Genomic DNA, 20,903 nt, shown 5'->3' on the forward strand with positions numbered 1-20,903 from the left:
CCTTCCCTTCACCCTTCCCTTCCCTTCACCCTTCCCTTCCCCTTCCCTTCCCTTCCCTTCACCCTTCCTTCCTCCCCTCCCTCCCCCCTCCCCCCCCCCCTCCTTCCCTTCCTTCCTTCCCTTCCCTTCCCTTCCTTCCTTCCCTTCTCTCTTCCCTTCCCTCCTTTACTTTATTTTTTCATTTGCTCAGGTTGGTCTTGAATTCTGATCTGCTGGCCTTGAATTCTGACCACTCTGCCTTTTCTAACTCCCAAAATTTAGGATTGTTTGTTGTTGTCGGTGTCTTTGTTTTTTCCAGACAGGACTTCTCAGTGTAACAGATCTCTGGCTGTCCTGGAACTCACTTTGTAGTCCAGGCTGGCCTCCAACTCATAGAGATCCACCTAACTCCCTACCCCCACCCCAGTGCTGGGATTTAAAGGTCCCTGCCACTATGCCCGGTTTAGTCATGCACTTTTTTTTTTTTTTTTTTTCCGGAGCTGGGGACCGAACCCAGGGCCTTGCGCTTGCTAGGCAAGCGCTTTACCACTGAGCTAAATCTCCAACCCCAGTCATGCACTTTTTATACATGACTTTTGTAACTTAAAAAACTGTAACCTTTGTATATTCTTTTTGTCAAACAGAAGGTTGGAGTCTCAGAGGTAGAGGGCTTATGTAGCACAGACAAGACCCTTGTTTCAATCTCCAGTCTCCCAAAAAATACTCTTGCCACATTTGGCTCACCCCTGTAATTTCAGCACTCTCCCTCTCCGAAACAGGGTCTCACTATATAGTTCTGTTACAGATAGCTCTGGCTATCCTAGACCTCACTATGTAGACCAGGCTAGCCTCAGAGATCCGCCTGCCTCTGCTTCCTGAGTCCTGTATGCCACCACCGCTCATTTCCTCTGATCTTAAGCGAGGCAGGAGAAAGAACTAGGTAAGGGGTAACCAGATGGAGAGGGTGTGCATTGGCGCTACTGGCACAGACAGGGTAACACAGAGCCCAGGTTCCTCATCCAAGCCCTGTCCAGACTCCTGATCAGTCTCTGTTGTTTCATAAACTACACGCTAAGCCTGTAACCAATGTAGCATTTCTGCTGGCAGGCCGCGGTGATCAAAGCTTGCAACTGAGTTCAGAGAGTGTAGCTCCACTAAGGACAAGTGGCAGGTCAGCCGGGACACGGCCGGGAAAGCGGAGGCCTGTCCTGGCCCGCAGCATTTTGGAAAAATTCAGCAAAGGCTCGCTGTGGCCCACAACATTTTGGGAATATTCCGGGCCTAACAGACGCGATGTAAGGAAGCGCGGGCCAACACCGGAGAACAGTTTATATCGCTGTAGTTAAAAGCCTCAGCGACACCCGGCCAGATGCTCAACTCCCACGAACCACCAGCCGAGCACCCCCTTACAGGGCAGCGGCCTAAACCAATCAGCGCCAAGTATGACCAATTTCTCCCCACCCATCCACCCAATTGAATTTCTTCTCTGAAAGGCGGTTCCGTCTAGGAGGCCTTCAGCCCAATGAGAGTTGTGGAAATTTCCAGAAAGAACAGGACCAATGGGCGCGGCCAGGTCAGCTATAATTGACGGACTCAGCAACCAATCGGTGTCGTCAAGGCCCGGTTCTCCCTCAGTTAGCCCAGCCCTGAAATGGGCGGGGCTCGTCTCGGATCGTCCAATTCCGAGGTGCAGAGGAGGCAGGGCTAAAGAGAAGACCCACAGAAAACCAATGAAAGAGAAGTTATGATGATTGACTGGACTTTAATCCAATAGTAGAGGCGCACAGAGCCTCCTGGACAGCTCAACCAGTGAGCAGGCGAGGAAGGGGCGGTAACCTGGGGGTCCCGGCAGCTTCTAGTAGGTTCCAGAAGGCGGCGCGTGCGGTTGGGAACGCGGAGCGGACGAATTCGATTCAACGGGGTTCCGGGCCAGGCTATGGAGCAGGTGAAGGGGGAGGGGCGGCCGGGGCTCCGGGGCAACGCAGGCCTGTTGGCGGGGAGAAGCAAGTGGTCGGGGGCCTGGCCACGCGGCCGAGGCGCGGGCGTGAGGGCCGCGGTCGGGCGTGTGAAGGGAGAATGGCGAGCGCCCGTCGCCCCCGCGACCCGCCGAGTGGAGCGGGAACAGGCCTGGCCGCGGCCGGGCCCCGAGGCTTCTGGGTGCGGGGCTGCCTCAGCGCGGGGAGGCCCCGGCCGGCCGCTGCAAACTTGGAGGGATCCGGTGACCGATCACCTCGGCAGCCTTCGGGGTACACGGCATCTCTTTGCGCCCGGGAAAGGGGCCCGCGCGACTGTGCACAGAAGGCGGGCGCGGATAGTGTCATCGAGTCTCCCTGAGGCTCCAGATACATATGTCGCCCCTCCCCCCTTTTTTCTTGGTGACTGTAGGGTGACTGAGGATCTGACCCTTGGAAATTCCGTTCCCAATAACACAGGATTTAGTGATTTTAGACAGTTGGGAGCCGATAGTGAGGAGCTAGAAGTCCCTGCCTGCCTCTTCCGCTCAGCATCTGGGGCACAGAGGCAAACCTGCTGTCCTTACCTTGGTGACTTAGCTCAGGCCACAGTGGCCTGCATCTGTGAGGCCTGGAGAGGTTTTGTTACCTTGGAAGCTGTCATTGAACCATTGTGATTCAGCCAAACACAGAAAAAAAGAGCACAGCTTACTACTTTTACTGTGATGGATAAAGTGAAACCTTTTGTTCTGGAAGAGCCACTGTGAGGGACCATGGGGCCTCTCTGCTTGTTAGTAAGACTAAATGAGAGGTTAATTAACTTTTTTGTACCCTTGGAGTAATTAAGTTGTAACTGAGATAGGTAGGCTGCAGTACAGACAAGAGAAACGCTTTTTGGAATAAGCAGCACCTTGCTCTGTTAAAACAAAAAGGAGTTAGTTGTTTTCCTTTATCATTCATTCATTTATTTAGTGTGTGGTGCTAGGGATCAAACCCAGGGCCTGGAGAATTCAGAACTATGGTCTACCACAGCCATCCTCCCCAACCTCCTCAGGGGAAAAAAAATCCTGCCAGCCATTGTACAAGTGTGCAAGTGTTCATGTAGATAGTAAGTGAATGGCTGAGCCCAGGACTGCAAAATAAGATTTCAGTGTTGGGCTTAGATTAGAGATGGTTCAGTTGGTAAGGACGTATAAGAATGAAGACTTGAGTTCAGATTCTTAGTACCCACTAAAACGTAGGGAGGAGGGGAGATTGGAGGATCTCAGTCTGTGAGCTCCAGGTTCTTTGAGAGATCCTATCTCAGTAAGGTGGAGAGCATTAGAGGAAGAAACCCTGACTCCCAACTTCTGCCCTGTGCACTAGCTGACACACAAATAAATTTGAATATTGAAAATTGTACATTGAAAGAACTTTCAGGTAACTCCTACAGTGACTTGTAGTTTACATTTTTAAGATTTATTTTTGCTAGGCATGGTTGTGCATGCAGTGAAGTTTAGCACTCCTGAGGAAGAGGCAGACTGATCTCTGAGTAAGTAACCGGACAGCCAGAGTTTCGTATGAGGTCCTGTCTCAAAAAAAAACCAAGGGGTTGGGAATTTGGCTCAGTGGTAGAGCGCTTAAGGTCCTGGGTTTGGTCCCCAGCTCCAAAAAAAAAAAAAACAAAAAACCCAAAACATTTTTAATGCCCGGTGTGGTAGCACAGGTCTTTAATCCCAACACTTGGAAAGCAGAGGCAAACAGATCTACAGCTTTGTCTACATAGTGGAGTTACAAGGTCAGCTATCAGTAAAGAGACCCTGACTGCAAACACAAATGAGTTTTTATTTGTGTACTGTGTGCTTTTTCTCCCTTGGCCTTCCTGTAAAGGAATGGCATTTGGCAGTTTCATGTCTTTCCTTTACTTCTTGCCCGTCATCCTCCTTCCCTGAGAACAGGGTCCCTGCTTCTAAGTGTTGGAGTTACAGAGCAAACCCAGACCAATGGAAATTTCTGATTGGTGTGCCTTGGGATTCTAAAAGCATCTGAAAGAAAAATTCTGTGTCAGTCTTGTCAATCATAAGTAGATAATAGTTTCATAATAGGTGCTGTAATAATTTCAGTACAGTTTGACTCAGTGGTTTGGTCTTGCTGGCCTCACATTTAATGTATATAGCCAAGAGATGACCTCCTTATTCTCCTGCTTCCACTTTATAAGTCCTGAAATAATAATAGGTGTATGTCACTGTGCTTGGTGCTGGTATCCAGCCTGGTGCTTCAAGTGAGTTACATCCCAGTGACATAAGTATACATCCTACTCCACTAGTGTTCACTCTTTGCTTGGCTTTAAAAGAGAGCTGCTAGCCTGTGGTAGTTTTAATCTGAGTATTTGGGAGGGAGGCGGAAGTGGAAGCTGGCAGATCCCTGAGTACGAGGACAGCCAGGGCTACACACAGAAACCCTGTCTTGGAAAGTCAGTAGTGGTGTGCTGTGAAGCTGTTTTTTTTCCCATAGCTAGCTTATATATGCAGTTTTTGCCCTGGATATCCTGAAACTCAGGTTGGCCTGCAACTCAGAGATTGTCTGCTTCTGCCTACCAAGGCGTGGGCTACCACTGCTTTGCAGTGTGAAGTTCTTGACCTTCTGTAGGTCAACATGGCCAAGAAAAACCCTTTATACACACATACACAGATAATGAAGAGAAAAGCATTTAGACCTCTAATCTCAACTAGTGGGAGACTAGAACAGGAAGATCTCATGTTCAAGGCTAGCCTTTGAAGTTAACCTGAGACCCTGTCCCAACGCATTAAGTGGAGGGAAAGGCTAGGGGTGTGGCTTTGTGGTGACTTTGGGGAAAGTCAGCACTCTGCTTAAGCAAAGTCTCATTCACTTTATGAAGCTCCTTGGAAATGGAGAGAATGGGATTGGATGATATTTGTCTTCATCTTCTTCCTGATAGAGTAATAGTAAAACATGGCAGGAACTTGGTGGAGACTAGCTCAACCCTTAAAGGTTGCACAGTAAGTCCTTTTCAGCTCTTGCTAATAATGGGAAATAGCAGTAGAGCTGTAATGAACATAGAGGAACAGGATCCTCTTATTCTGAAGCTTCTAGAGCATGTGTATACGTGATGTGTGCATGTAGATGTGCACATATGGCCTTTAGAGGACAACGAGAGAGTGGTTTCTGTATAGCCTAGAACTCAGATTCCTTCAGCCTGAGCCTTCTAAGTCCTGGGAGTGTATATGTGTGTGTGCCACCATGTGTCTGCTCGGTCATGTATCTGAGCATGCTCAGCTCTTCCTACACTCAGATTTTATTTATTTGTTTGTTTGTTTTTTAGTTTTGTGTTAATTGGTCTTTTGCCTGCATGCATGTATATCTGTATGAGGGTATCAGAAGTCCTGAAATTGGAGTTACAGATAGGCACGAGCAGCTATGTGGGTGCTGGGAATTGAACCCAGGTCTCCTGGAAGAGCAGTCATCTTAACCACTGAGCCATCTCCAGCTACTATGATTCAGATCTTTGACAAGTGAATTTGCTTTTCAAAGTAGCCAGTTTGCACTGGAGGGGCTGAATTCTCTGCCAGTGGAGGACAAAGAAGTCTTGATGCCTCCGCTTTGTTTCCCTGCTAGTTTTCAGAGGTATAGGACAACATGGATGGAATAGCATTTTTCTCTTTTTGATCAGTAGTGGCCAAGTTGATACTTAGGAAGAATAAGAATATCTAACACCTAGGGAGGAGAATTCAGTTCTATAGAATGAGGCTGTATACTTTTCCCTCCTCAGGTGAATGAGCTAAAGGAGAAGGGCAATAAGGCCCTGAGTGCTGGGAACATTGATGATGCCTTACAGTGCTACTCTGAGGCAATTAAACTAGATCCTCAGAACCATGTGCTCTATAGCAATCGCTCTGCAGCCTATGCCAAGAAAGGAGACTACCAGAAGGCGTATGAGGACGGTTGCAAGACTGTTGACCTGAAGCCTGACTGGGGCAAGGTAAGTGGAAGAGTTACACTCTGTACAGTTTTCCTAAGAACTTTGATTCTTGTCTGTCGTTTTCAATTAGCAGGCCCTCCTGACCTGTCTAGTTGGCTTTAGGTTGCTCCTTAAGACCTATCTGTCGGGGGCTGGAGAGATGGCTCAGCGGTTAAGAGCACCCGACTACTCTTCCAGAGGTCCTGAGTTCAATTCCCAGCAACCACATGGTGGCTCACAACCATCTGTAAAGAGATCTGATGCCCTCTTCTGGTGTATCTGAAGACAGCTACAGTGTACTTAAATATAATAAAAATGAATAAAAAGGTCTTTAAAAAAAAAAAAGACCTATCTGTCTACCCTCTCTGAAGGTACCCCTTGAAGGAAACACTTAATTCTCCAAGTTTGTTATCAGTTGTAAAACAGGTTTTATTTTATGTTTATTTAATAAATTAAATATTAATAATTAAATTTTTTGTTTATAGTAAAGAATTAAATGGAGATTTATGCACCTTTGTCTGGATTCTTTTTTTTTTTTTTTTTTTTTTTTTTTTTTTTCTTTTTCTTTTTTTTTTTTTTTCGGAGCTGGGGATCTAACCCAGGGCCTTGCACTTGCTAAGCAAGCGCTCTACCACTGAGCTAAATCCCCAACCCCTTGTCTGGATTCTTTTAGTATCAGCGTTGGTGTTGTATCCTTTCCCTACTTGCTGGTTGGCCTTCATGTGAGTATCATTTGGGTCTAAAAAATACATGGCAGGAGGGCCAACCAGAGTAGCATATGCCCTTAGTCCCAACATTTGGAAAGTAGAGACAGGTGGAATTTGAGACCACCCACAGCTACATGAGACCCAATCTTAGGAAAAAAGGAAGGGCTGGTGAGATGACTCCATTTTTACGTCACTGGTAGCTCTTCCAGAGGACCTGGGCATAATTTTCAGCATCTATATGGTGGATGACAACTGTCTTTTAACTCCAGTCTCAGGGAACCCAGTGCTGTCTTCTGGTCTTTGTAGGCACTAGGCATACACGTTGCACAGATACACATGCAGGAAGAACACCCTTATGCATTAAATGTATAAAAACAAAACACTAATAAACTCTTTGAGTTGATCTGAATTTACTTCTGCATGACCACTATTTTTTTTTTTTTTTTTTTTTTTTTTTTTTTCTTTTTTTTTTTTGGAGCTGGGGACCGAACAGGGCCTTGCGCTTCCTAGGGCGCTCTACCACTGAGCTAAATCCCCAGCCCCCTGCATGACCACTATTTACTATAATTTTGGGGCTGTTCAGGGTTATTCAAGAAAAGCAGCAGCCCTTGAGTTCTTAAACCGGTTTGAAGAAGCCAAACGAACCTATGAAGAAGGTTTAAAACATGAAGCCAATAATCTCCAGCTTAAGGAAGGCTTGCAGAACATGGAGGCCAGGTTGGCAGGTGGGTACTCACTCGCATTTTCTTTCATGTAATGGGATTAATTTTTAAAACAATGCTGTCCTCCCCAAAGTGAACATAGGTGGTAGGTGGGGTATGTTTGATATTGTGGAGACTGAAATTAACATTTCATACTAATGTACTTTCATTTGGACAGAGAGGAAATTTATGAATCCTTTCAACTTGCCTAATCTGTACCAGAAGTTAGAGAATGATCCCAGGACAAGGACACTGCTCAGTGACCCCACCTACAGGGAACTCATAGAGCAGCTACAGAACAAGCCTTCAGACCTGGGCACGTAAGTAGAGGCAACAGGAATTAACAGAAGCTCTCTGATATGGAACACTGAGTAGGACAGGTTTTGTAATTTGTATTAATAATTAAAAAAAAAAAATGTCAGGGACTGGAGAGATGGCTCAGGGGTTAAGAGCACTGACTGCTCTTCCAGAGGCCCTGAGTTCAATTCCCAGCAACCACATGATGGCTCACAACCATCTGTAATGGAATCTGATGTCCTCTTCTGGTGTGTCTGAAGACAGCAACAGTGTACTCATGCGTAAAATAAATAATTACATCTTTTTAAAAAATGTTGGGTAGCTTGTAATTGCAAAACACTCAGAAATGTTACTTCTAACTCTGCCTCTCCTGGAGTTCTAGCTTTGCTTATTTTTGTAACTGTGAGGATCAAACCCTGGCCCTTGCCCATGCTGGGCAAATGTTCTCTCTCCGAGCTTTAATCCTGTTGGTAGGTAAGGATCATCTTCTACTTACAGAAATCTGTTAATAAGTGCACAGGTAAGGAGCAGTTGTAGACGCCAGCCTTGGTGTAGTACACATCTCAAATTCCAGCTACTTGGATGAGTTTCTTGCTTTTTGTTGATTTTTGAGAGTTTTTCTTCATTACCCTGGTTGTTCTGGAACTCACTACATCAGGCCAGCCTCAAACTCAGAACAAAGATCCACCTGCCTCTGCCTCTCTTTTTTTTTTTTTTCTCGGAGCAAGGACCAAACCTAGGGCCCAATCGCTCTACCACTGAGTTAAATCCCCAACCCCCTCTGCCTCTTTTAAGTGCCAAAATGAAGGGATGCACCATCGCAGCTGACTTGGCTGGCTTTTTTAAAAATGCTTGTTTTTTGATTTGTTTTGTTTGTGTGGTTTTGTTTGTTTTGTTTTCCCTATCTTAAGGGTTACAGTATTTGTGAGCTACCCGATATGGGTGCTGGGATCTGAATCCTGGCCTTTATGATAGAGTCCCAGGAATTCCTGAGTTCTGAGTTTTGGGGTTGTTTGTTTGTTTGTTTGTTTGTTTTTTAAGGTTTATTTTATATATGAGTACCTGTAGCTGTCTTCAGACACACCAAAAGAGGGCATCAGAACCCATTACAGATGGTTGTGAGCCATGTGGTTGCTGGGAATTGAACTCAGGACCTTTGGAAGAGCAATCAGTGCTCTTAACTCATGAGCCATCTCTTTAGCCCACCTTCTTAATTTTTTGAAGCATCTCTCCAAGCCTTCATTTCTCTCTGAAAATACTTTATTTACTTACTTATTTTAACTTTTATTTGTTCTGAGATGGTTTCTCTGTGTAGTCGCCCTGGCCATCCATGAACTCAGGGATCTGCCTGCCACTGAAGTGCTAGTAGTAAAGATATATGCTAACATTCCTAGCTTGAAATTTTTGTTTTTATTATTTTAAGTTATATGTGCTTGTCTATATGGGAATGTGCATGTGAGTTTGGGTGCCTAAGGAGACCAGAGTTGTTGGATCCCCTTGAGCTAGAGTTTCAGGAGGTTGGGAGTTGCTAAGCATGAGTGTTAGGATCAGAACTTGAGTCTCTGGAAAGAACAGCATGCCTTCTTAACTGTAAAGCCCTTTCTTTTGACCAATCTAGGAAACTCCAAGATCCCCGGGTCATGACTACTCTCAGTGTCCTCCTTGGAGTTGATCTGGGCAGTATGGATGAAGAGGAAGAGGCAGCAACACCCCCACCTCCACCCCCTCCTAAAAAGGAGGCCAAGCCAGAACCAATGGAAGAAGATCTTCCAGAGAATAAGAAACAGGTCTTGTTTTTTCTCCTAAATTATCACACATTTACCTACTGCCAAACCTATTAGAAATAAATGTTAAATGGGTATTACTGCAGACTGTAGCTGAGAAATGGTTTTAATCTAGGGGTATACTTCAATTTTTGGAATGTCTGCCTGGAATGCTTGGAGCTCTGGGTTTGACACTTAAAGAAACCGTTTTATTCTGCATCTCAGGCTGGCTTTAAACTTAGGATGATTCTCCTCTCAACTGTTGTAGTAAGTTTTTATGTTTTGTTTGGTTGGTTGTTAGTGTTGAGATAGGGTCTTACTATAGAACATGGTGGCCTTAAACTCAGAGATCTATCTGTTTCTGCCTCCCAGATACTGGACTTTATTTTTACTTTATGAGTGTTTTGTCCCCATGTATGTCTATGTACCACATTTATCTTAGTTTGTGTTTCCATTGCTGTGAAGAGACATCATGACCTAGGCATGTCTTATAAAAGTCAAGCATTTAATTGGGGCTCGCCTACAGTTTCAGAGGTTTAGTCCATTATGAGAGCAGGAGGCATGGCATCATTCAGGCAGACATGGTGCAGGAAGAGCCAACAGTTCGATATCTTGATCTGAAGGCAGCCAGGAGGAGACAGGGTGTCTCACACTGGGCAGAGCTTGGGCATTTAAGACCTCAAAGCCCCACCACCGCAGTGACACACTTCTAACAAGGCCACACCTCTTAATAGTGCCAATCCCTATGCCAGGCATTTAAACACAGGAATCCATGGGGTCATACCTTTTCAAACTACCATATTCATGCCTAGTGCCCATGGAGGCTAAAAGAGGGTGTCAGATCTTTGGATCTGGGGTTATATAGGTGGTTTTAAGACATCATTGTGGGTCATCTATTACTGTTTAACTGCTGAGCCAGCTCTCCAGGGCTGCTATCTATGGTTTAATTCTTTATTTACATGGATTCTGAGGAATGAATTCTGATCCCTGCGCCTGCTAGGTGAGCACTTTGCCAATGACCGACCGACTCTCTAGTCCATTTTGAGCACTCGGTATGTGCTGAGCTTGCTACTGTTGAGGGACTGAGAACAGAGGTCACCTGAGCCACAGGTGTTTTGAGACCTGCCTGGACAATAGTGAAATTGTGCCTGAAAGAAAAAAAATGGTTAAAATACATCAGAGGGTCGGTGAGATGGCTCAGTAGGAAAAGGCATTTGCTGCCAAGCTTAACATCCTGATTTCTATCATTGAGATCTGCGCCCTAGGAGAGACCTGAATATTTCACAACAGTTAGGTGGAGATTAGAAGAATACCAACGGTTCTTCCAGAGTACCTAGTTCTGATTCCCAGCACCCATTTGGTGATGTATTGTTAACTCCAGATACAGGGAATGACATACCCTGTTCTGTTCTCTATGGGCATCAGACATATGTGCATGTAAAACACTCAGACACATAAAAAGTTTTTTTTTTTTTTTTTAATATCTGCATTGGTGTTTTGCTTGCATGTATGTCTTGTATAGATACCTGTGAGCTGCCATGTGGTGCTGGAAATTGAACCCTGGTTCTCTGGAAGATTTTCAATCGCCTAACAAATAAAAAGATTAAAAGTTAAAAAAAATAAAAAGTTAGGGGCTGGGGATTTAGCTCAGTGGTAGAGCGCTTGCCTAGGACGCGCAAGGCCCTGGGTTCGGTCCCCAGCTCCGGAAAAAAAAAAAAAAAAAAAAAAAAAAAAAAAAAAAAAATAAAAAGTTAAAGTAAGTTTGTTTGATTTTCAATAGTGTTTCTTTGTATAGACCTAGGTGTCCTAGAACTTTTCTATAGATCATACTGGCCTCAAACTCTGCTAGGCAGTGGTGCACACCTTTACTCCCAGCATTTGGGGGGCAGAGGCAGGCAGATCTCTGAATTTGAGGCTATTCTGTTCTACAGAACGAGTTCCAGGACAACCAGGGCTAGAGAAACCGAGTCTCCTAGAACCAAAATAAACAGCAACAAAGAAAAAGAAATTTTTGTAGCAACAACTTTTTTTTTTTTTTTTTTTTTTTTTTTTTTTTTTTTTTTTGGGGGGGGGTTTTTTTTTCCCTGCCCTTTTTCCCCTGGACCTCCCCCAACCCCGACTTTTTTTTCCTTTTTTTTTTTTTTACGGGGGTTTTTTTTTTTTTTTTTTTTTTTTTTTTTTTTTTTTTTTTTGTTTTTTCGAGCTGGGGACCGAACCCAGGGCCTTGTGCTTGCTAGGCAAGCGCTCTACCACTGAGCTAAATCCCCAACCCCATGAGTGTTTTTCTTGCATATATATATCTGCCCCACATGAATGTCAGTGCCCATAGAAGTCACAGGAAGGTGTCGGATCCTCTAGGACTGGAGTTAACAATGAACAGTTGTGAACCACAATTGGGTGCTAAGAACTGAACTTGGGTCCTCTGCAAGAGTAAAAGTGCTTTCTTAATTGCTGATCCAGTTTTCCAGCCCCCAGAAACATTTTTTTTTTAATAGATATATAAGATACAGCAGAAGGAATTCCTGTGGCTACAGGAGGATTGTGAGGTAGAAGAAGTCTGTTGTACAGGGAGACCTTGTGTTTTGTTTGTAAGTGTGTGTTTGAGAATGATGCTCTTTACAAGCCATTTCCTAGTAATGCTAGAATATCAGAGTACTTCAGCAGTGAAAATGGACACAGAGTAGAGCAGATAGAATTGTGAGGGGTAGTAGTACCTGCTGTGATCAGGGCATGGTATCTGCATCAGTCCAAGGCAAGCCTCCTGATGGGATGTGGTTTCAGGTGGGTGTCCACTTGGTAACGCTCTTCCAGTGCAGGAGACATGTGCCTGAAGAGTTGTGTTCCCCTCTCATAGTCAGGAACAGCAGATTGTTCCCAAATTTAGTACTCTTAAATGGGTGAGTGTTGTTGCTCAGGGTGTCTCAGCTGGAAAAAGGCCTCTGTGTGGGAGGAGAGAGTGATTCTGAAGACTCCTGCTGTTCCTTTGGCCCTTTCTGATTCTCTTACTGTGTCTGCTGTTCCCTAACAGCTAAGATCTCTAGATAGGCACAACAGCCAGCTTGTGGCTGCCTCTCATAAAAACCTGCCACCAAATAATACCATCTTCTTTAGTTGCTTTGAGTTGAGAGGATTTCCTTCTCAGAGAAGCCTTCTGCTGCCTGGTAAAGATCCAAGAGAGTAGATGGGAAAAGGAGTCAGGGTCTGGGAGTGAAGATAAAGTACACTTGAGTCCACACTCACTTGACTCTGCCTAGTGGACAAAGGCCTTTTTGAGGGAGAACTTACTTCCTCGTGTAATGTTGGTGGCATGTGCTAATCGATACCTGTGACAGAGCATGCTTTTGCTGCTGTTGCTGACATTCAGTAGTGATGCTAAACACTCACCTTCTCCAACCCCATAGGCTCTGAAAGAAAAGGAACTGGGAAATGATGCCTACAAGAAGAAAGATTTTGACAAGGCCCTGAAGCATTATGACAAGGCCAAGGAGCTGGACCCTACCAATATGACTTACATAACTAATCAAGCAGGTGAGGCTTAGAAACCAGGGGCAAGAGGGCTGTTAGGCACTCTTGAGGGAAGAAACAAGGACTGTCTTGTCTTGACTGTCTCACCCTTCATGACAGCTGTGCACTTTGAGAAGGGCGACTACAACAAATGCCGGGAGCTCTGTGAGAAGGCCATTGAAGTAGGCAGAGAGAACCGAGAGGACTACCGGCAGATCGCCAAGTATGCCACTGAACCCACCATGTCGGGGCCTGAAACCCTGTTTATAATCAGTTTGTATTTTCTTTGAGCGTTGACCTTGTTTCTGACTCTTCCTTTTCCCCTTTCTTGTCTTCAGAGCTTATGCTCGAATTGGCAATTCCTATTTCAAAGAAGAAAGGTACAAGGATGCTATCCATTTCTACAACAAGTCTCTGGCAGAGCACCGAACCCCAGATGTGCTCAAGAAGTGCCAGCAGGTGCGTCTGAAAAGAACAGAGCTGCTGTTGTGTCTGTTGTGTGCCTTTTTTTAAAAAAATGTGTTGGTGTTTTTGCTTGCATGCTATTTAAATGATTCTAGCCTTATTGCTTGGTAATATCATGTAGGAAATGTTCTGTGCCTATTAGTACGGTTCTAATATTGTTAAACTATTTTTTTTTCTTCTGCTTTTAAAAGGATTGTTTACATGGTCTCTCTGTTATGTAGCCCTGGCTTCCCTGAAAGTCTGTATAGACCAGGGTGGCCTGGAACTCAGAATAATCCATCTATCTGAATGCTGGGATTATAGACTTGAACCATGACGCCCAGTCTCATTATTTTGGTAGCCAGAGTGGTACCATTTGTAATAAATAATGTAGTGGAGTGTCTTGCGCTCACTCCTCTTGCTATGAAGAGACAACATGACCAGGGCAACTTTTCTCTCTCTTTTTTCTTTTTTTCTTTTCTTTCTTTCTTTGCTGACCAAAGCAAGAGAAATTTTCTTTCTTTTTTGGGGGGTGGGGGGAATGGGAGTTGGTTGGTGGTTGCTATTTGTTTGTATAACCACCTGGCTATCCTGTAGACTATTTGTAGAATTAAGGCTGGCCTTAATTCACAGAGATCTGCCTGTCTCTCCCTCCCAAGCACTGGGATTAAAGGCATATCCAGCAAGAGAAAGCATTTAACTGAGGGACTTGCTAGCAGTTTCAGAGGTTTAAGTTCCTTATCATTGTGTGGAAGATGGTGGCAGGCACAAAGGCAGTGGAGTAGTAGCTGAGAGCTACATCCAGATCTGTAGATAGACAAATGGTCTTGGCATGGACTTTTGAAACCTTAAAGTTCACCCATAGTTACACACTTCATTAGCAGTTCCATAGCTTATATATTCTCCCACCCCCAACCCTACAACTAAACATTCAAATGAGACTTTTTGGGGCTGTTCTTATTCAAGCCACCACAGAGGGTAATTTCACAAAATGGTTTTTCAGGCTCAGCACATGACTGTATTCTGAGCTACTCTGGAATACAAGACTCTGGAGTATTGTTCAGAACCAGCCTGGGTAGCATAGTGAAGGATCCCAGCCAGTCCCCCACTAACTCTCCAAAAATATTATGCTATGTTTACTGTCATAGGGTTGCTCTGTTTGTTTTTACATTTTATATGCTTATTTGTTTGGGACTGGATACATGCCACAGTGTAGACAAAGCTGCAAAGCCTAAGTTGGCCTCCCATGACCTTGAACTCCTTATACTTCTGCCTACATCTCTCTACCTTGTGACAGCTGAGATCACAGGTATAGGCTACCACAACAGAGTTTTACAGTACTGGTTAAAAGGCAACTCTACCCCCTAAGCTACATATCCAACCTAAGTATGGCATGGCTTCGCATCAAATATATGCAAGTAATACTCTGTTTTAACAGTGTTCCTTGATAAGGAGAAATGTTTTTAAAGTATACTTTTTATGGTGCCTATGTGCCCCACTGGATAACAGCCCAAGAATGAGATGAAAATCTTTCCCTAGAACTCTGAAACTCACCGTCATAATTAGGGGCCACCCAAAGGGCAAAGCAGATTAGTGTGCTTGCCACCAGGCCTGACAACCTGAGTTCAATCCATAGAACTCATGTTCTAGGGAACTTAAAGAGAACCAACTTAGGTTGTTTCTGATCTCCACAGAGGCACTGAGTGTGTAAGTGTATATACACACACAAATAAATGTAAAAAGAATTTGGTTTTAATTCTAATTTGGCCTTTCAGTCTAGTCAGTGTTTAGATGTTTAAATTACTATGCTAATAATAATTTTTGTTGTTTGTTTGTTTAGGCAGAGAAAATTCTGAAGGAACAAGAGCGACTGGCTTATATCAACCCTGATTTGGCTTTGGAGGAAAAGAATAAGGGCAATGAGTGCTTCCAGAAAGGTACCAGCCCTGTCCAGGAAGCCTCAACTCCAGTGTGTGGCTTCCTGTGCCTGCTTGCAAGACAACATACTTTGCAGGAGAGGGAAGGGTAGTTTTTGGCTGTCGTAAAAAAAAAGTTTTCTTTTTGCTGAGCATTGTGGCTCATGGGGAAGGTGTTAATTTTTCAAGACAGGGTTTCTCTGTGTAGCCCTTACTGTCTTGGAACTCAAATCCATCTGCCTCTGCCTCCTGAGTGTTGGGATTAAAGACATGTACTACTACTACCACTCTGCCAATTTTGGGAGGGGGTGCTTGCATTTTTAATCCTAGTATTCTGGATGAAGCAGGAACCCCAGAGGCAGTTCTCCAGGCTTGTCGACAAAAAAAGAGTTCAGGCCAGTTGATGGTACTGTGAGACAAACAAAAAAACCTCTGTGTGTGTGAGAGAGAGAGAGATAATTGGGGTTGAATCTTAATACATCAACTATATTAGGTAAGCTGTACATAAGCCCCTGGTGGGGGGTGCATGTATGTAAATCCAACAGTTGGGAGACTAAGAAAGGCAGATCACTGGGGTTCCGGAACCCCTAGGCACAGAATGAAACCCTGTTTCAAATTAACAGAAACAGTTGGGTGGTGGTAGCCCACACCAAGTTTGAGGCTAGCTTGATCTACACAGAAGAAACCTGTCTCAAGCCAAATAAACAAACAAAATAGCAGAAGCAAATCCTTCCTAGCTAGCTAGACAGGGTGGTTCATGCGGCAGTCTTAATGCTCTTGAGACTGAGATAGGGCTGTAGCCTGAGCAGCTGCAGTTCCAAGGCAGCTGAGCTAATGGAAGCCATTTTTATGTAACTATCTAGGGGACTACCCCCAGGCCATGAAGCACTATACAGAAGCCATTAAAAGGAACCCAAGAGATGCCAAACTATACAGCAACCGAGCCGCCTGCTACACCAAGCTCCTGGAGTTTCAGCTGGCACTCAAGGTGAGGCCTGGGAGTTCTGCTGGGGTTACTTGAGGTGAGACCTGGAGTTACTATAAGCCTTTTGCAGGGAGCCAAACCTCTTTTTCTTTTCCTTTTCTCAGCAGGTTGATGTTCTTACTAAGATTCTAAGTTGACAGTAGTAGTGTTTGTGAGAAGTTAGAGGCTTGTGTCTGCCTGACCACTCCCCACCCCCTACCCCCATCCCCCCAGTCCTTAAAAGTCAGTGGTTGAATTTATATAAACCTATATGGCTCCTGTGCTGTCTATAAATCTCCTGGGACTTTTTCCTTCCTGTTTTTAGTGTTTTTCCTCCTTTATTTATTTACTTTTTTAATGTATTTTGCCTGCACTGTATATACTTGTGCCAGATATGTAACTTCCTGTCCTCAGAGGTTAGAAGAGGGAGTTGGCTCCCCTAAAATAAGTTATGGGTGGCTGCAAGTTACAACTGGTTGCTGGGAATTAAACTCAGGTCCTTGTAAGAGCAATAGATATTCTTAACTGCTAAGCCGTGTCTAGCCCCCTTTTCTATTTTTCATAATATTTTCTTTATGTTTATCTAGTTCACACTGGCTTCAAACTCCCTTTTTTTTTTTGGAGCTGGGGACCGAACCCAGGGCCTTGCGCTTCCTAGGCAAGCGCTCTACCACTGAGCTAAATCCCCAACCCCTGGCTTCAAACTCTTAATTCTTATTCCTCAGCCTCTTGAGTGGCAAGTTAACAGCCAGCAGCTTGTGCTTCCTTGACTCAGCTCATCAGCTCCTGATTTTGTTTTTTTGGCAAGGTCTCACTAGTATAAGCCCAGGCTAGCTTCAGATTTGAACTCCCACCTTGCCTCTTTACTGAAATTAGAAGTGTGCCATCCTGCTTGGCTTCAAGTTTTACTTTTGCTACCATAGTCTTTGGGGTGTAGCCTGAAAGTAACATTGTAGCTGGTCTTTGCTACTTTATGGATTCGTTTTTCCCACCCTTTATCATCATCCCCACCATTTCACCCCCATCACCAGATAGGGTAGAAAGGACAGAGGGGAGAAAAGAGAGATTCCTGAATCTAATTTCTTTCCTTCTGTTTCTTTAGCATGACTGCTAACAAACCCTATCCAACCACCCTGAACAACTACCACCCCCCCAGCTATTGGGGACCCCAGCGTTTATATTACCTATACTCTCTGAAAAGTTCCCAGAATTCCAGACATCACACAATCGTAGAAACCATCTGCGCTGATAAAACCACACCTTTGGGGGTTGGGGATTTGACTCAGTGGTAGAGCGCTTGCCTAGCAAGCGCAAGGCCCTGTGTTCAATCCCCAGCTCCGAAAAAAAGAATAGAAAAAAAAAAAAAAAAAAAAACAACCACACCTTTGTTAGAACGTGAGGCAAATCATAGTCAGCTGCTGTAGATGGTCCCGAAGCAGCCCCACATCCCATACCAGGGATTAAAACAAAAGCACATTCTTACAATATTTGTTGTTGTTTCTTTGTTATGTTTTGGTTTTTTTCTGAGATGGGGTTTCTCTGCATAGTACTGTCTCTCAAGCTCTGGGACTAAAGGCATGCATTATCACCACCAAGCTTTTTCTTTAGTTTTTATTTATTATTCTCTCATATAATATATCTCAACAGTAGTTTCTCTTCCCTCTTTTTCTCCCAGTCTCGTCCCCCCATCCCCATTAACTCCCCACAGAAAAGAATAAGTTTCCCAAGGATATCCACCAAACATGGCACAAGAGAGTAAAAGCCAGGCACAGACCCTTACATCAAGGCTGGGCAAGGCAACCCAATAGGAGAAAAAGGGTCCCAGGAGCAGGCAAGAGAACCAGACTCCCCAAAACACCAAACCAACAACCATCACATATGCAGAGGACCTAATGTGACCCATGCAGGCTCTGTGATTACCACTTCAGTTAATTTGAGCCCTCATGAGCTGTGCTTAGCTAATTCCTCTGGCATCTCCTGGTATCTTCAGCCCCTATGGCTTCTACAATTCCTCCCCTCTTGCATGGGCTTCCTCAAGCTCCAAGAGGGGAGACAATAGAGTCTTCCAACCTGAGCTCTCCCAGGTTGGGATGCAAGTTTCTGCATTCACTCCCATCTGGGCCAGAGGCAGCCTCTCTGCTAACAATTGGACTAGGTGCCAATTCGTGAATATAGCAGTTCTTTGCTGTCTGTCTTCTTTTTCGAGTTAAGAGTCTCATGGAATCCTAGCTGGTCTGGAACCCAGAGATGGTTTGTTTCAATTTTTCTGCTTGTCCAAAGTGTGTAAGGCTTTGGAACATAAGTCTTAAGGCAGTGAGTGTATGCTTGCTTTCAGGTAGAAGTGTCCTACCTATTCATGTTGACCATAGCACCAGCTTTGAGGAGCTGGTTATCTATCTGGAGCTGTCCTTTCTGCTGTTCTTGCCCATCTTTCTCCTTTTAAGTTGCTCTCCAGGAACCCAGGGGCCTGGATTTGACAGGAACAGCAGAGTCAAGGCATAGTAGCTGGCTGCTGTGCACCTTGGAGAGAAAAGAACCTGATTACTTTTTTCCTTTCTAGGACTGTGAAGAGTGCATCCAGCTAGAGCCAACCTTCAGTAAGTGATTTTTGTTTTTCTCCTGTGCCCTGATTTTGCCCCCAGAAATTATTAAGGTTAAAGGCTTTAAAGCATGTAGGCAGAAAAGGAGGGTCTCAGTCAGAAGCTACTGAGTTGGTGCCTTACCTATCTTGTTTGTAGTCAAGGGTTATACACGGAAAGCAGCTGCTCTGGAAGCCATGAAGGACTATACAAAAGCCATGGATGTGTACCAGAAGGCATTAGACCTGGACTCCAGCTGTAAGGTGGGCTGCTATTGGCCCACAAGGCCATTGGTTTTCCTTTGGGTGTTTCCTGTGGTCATTCATTCATGTTCTTCCCAGATGTTTCAGTTTTTCTTGTCTCTCTTTTTTTCCCTTTGTCAATGATCTGTTGTCTTGGGCCTGCTACTCAGTGAGCCAAACAGTGTTGACTCCCACCTCCCTTGGTCTTTTCTGGAATGTAGGAAGCAGCAGATGGTTACCAACGCTGTATGATGGCACAGTACAACAGACATGATAGCCCTGAGGATGTGAAACGGCGGGCCATGGCTGACCCTGAGGTACAGCAGATAATGAGTGACCCAGCCATGAGGCTCATCCTGGAGCAGATGCAAAAGGACCCCCAGGCTCTGAGCGAGTAAGTTGAGTGGGGATGCTGGGGAAGTTAGAGGGAATTTTGTCAGTCTTTCAATGTATGATTTAGGTTACATTCATGAGCATTTTGCCTACGTATATGTATGTGTGCCTGGTGCTTGAATAGGACAGAAGAGGGTGTCAGACCCCCCCAGAACTGGATATACAGAGGGTTGAGAGCCACTCTGAGTGCAGTAAGTGTTCTGAGTCATCTCTCCATCAATAACCAGTGGGCCATTTCTTTAGCCGTAAATTGTATCAGTCTTAACAGAAATCACTGGTGGTACAGAGAGCCTATGGACTTTCTTTCCCTGTTAGTCTGATAGCCTAAGCTTCTGTTGCTAGGCTTTCAGCTATGCAGACATACAGTCGGATAGGCAGGTTCTCCCTGTCCTGCCTGGTGAAAGGACTTTGCCTGCACAGGGTCTTTTGAGAATGCTCTGCAAGCCAAGGAACTTGGGTGGAGGGAGATAGCTGCTCTCTTAAGAACAAGTTTCAGTTAACTACATCTTTTCTCCTAGACACTTAAAGAATCCTGTAATAGCACAGAAGATCCAGAAGCTGATGGATGTGGGTCTGATCGCAATTCGGTGATAACTTGCTTTTCCCCTCTCCCCTTCGCCTATGAGGAAAGGCGAGCTGGGACGGTGGCAAGCAGTACTGGGCAGAGGGGGGAGAAGAAAGGCTTATCTTTATATTTATACATGCCTACAAGGAAGACAGACTCATCCAGCGCCACCTCGGGCCCTCCCAGCACACGCATGGTCTTTTCACTGCTGCCCTCAATTCCGAATATCCTTCCCTGCCCACTCCCAGCCTCCCCGTCACTGTCTCAGCTGCTTCCCTATAGTTGGTTATTTTTTATTTGGGGCAGTGGGTGCATACGGGGAGGGGAGGGTATTCTTCCCAACCTAGGGTCCCAACTGTCTTACTTGTTCTTACCCATGTCCCCCCTCAATAAAACAAGCCAGTCAGGCGTGGTTATATGTTGCTTTGGTCTCCAGTGATGTTCTTCTCCTAAGACACAGTAGTGCTGAATTGGAAGCTAACACTGATGAGCATGGCCTGCCTTTTCATGATGGTCCTGGAAGAAAGGTGGCTGAAGAATGAGCTGTTTGCTCTGTCAGGGTGGCCACTAGGTGGGAGTGTTGCTCAACAACTGATGACCTAGCTGCAGGCTCATCAGCTTTGGGTGTTGTTGGTGCTGTACTGTGCAGCACAGTCATAGAGTAAACCTGCTAGGTGCAGCGAACACTAAACCTAACCTAGACCTAAAGTGGATCAGAAAGCAGGCCTCCTGAGAGAGTAGTATTGACAACAGCTCTTGTTGCTCTAATCCTGAGCTCCACACCACTTTCTTCCTCCCACACTGACCAGCACTGAAGTTCCTCATTTGCTCCCAAAAGACTGCTTCCTGGGCTAGCTAGATGCTGAGGCCAGCATCAGGCTGTACTATGTCCTGCATTTGCTGAAACTGACTTCCTGCCCCACCCCCTACCTCGCCCGC

At 45.0% G+C, this 20,903-nt stretch overlaps 1 protein-coding gene across 1 annotated transcript; it reads left to right on the forward strand.

Moving 5' to 3' along the window:
• Nucleotides 1-1,820: 1,820 nt before the first annotated feature.
• Nucleotides 1,821-20,387, forward strand: Stip1 (stress induced phosphoprotein 1). Its single transcript, XM_032896469.1, has 14 exons — nucleotides 1,821-1,924; nucleotides 5,701-5,910; nucleotides 7,180-7,321; nucleotides 7,476-7,617; nucleotides 9,213-9,381; nucleotides 12,759-12,885; nucleotides 12,982-13,084; nucleotides 13,200-13,320; nucleotides 15,146-15,242; nucleotides 16,085-16,209; nucleotides 18,746-18,782; nucleotides 18,924-19,027; nucleotides 19,228-19,400; nucleotides 19,918-20,387. Exons 1-14 carry the CDS (start codon nucleotides 1,916-1,918, stop codon nucleotides 19,988-19,990), a joined length of 1,632 nt encoding a protein of 543 aa, XP_032752360.1. The 5' UTR covers nucleotides 1,821-1,915; the 3' UTR covers nucleotides 19,991-20,387.
• Nucleotides 20,388-20,903: the final 516 nt, after the last annotated feature.

This window comes from Rattus rattus, chromosome 2, assembly GCF_011064425.1.
Source record: "Rattus rattus isolate New Zealand chromosome 2, Rrattus_CSIRO_v1, whole genome shotgun sequence".
Classification (NCBI taxonomy): Eukaryota; Metazoa; Chordata; class Mammalia; order Rodentia; family Muridae; genus Rattus; species Rattus rattus.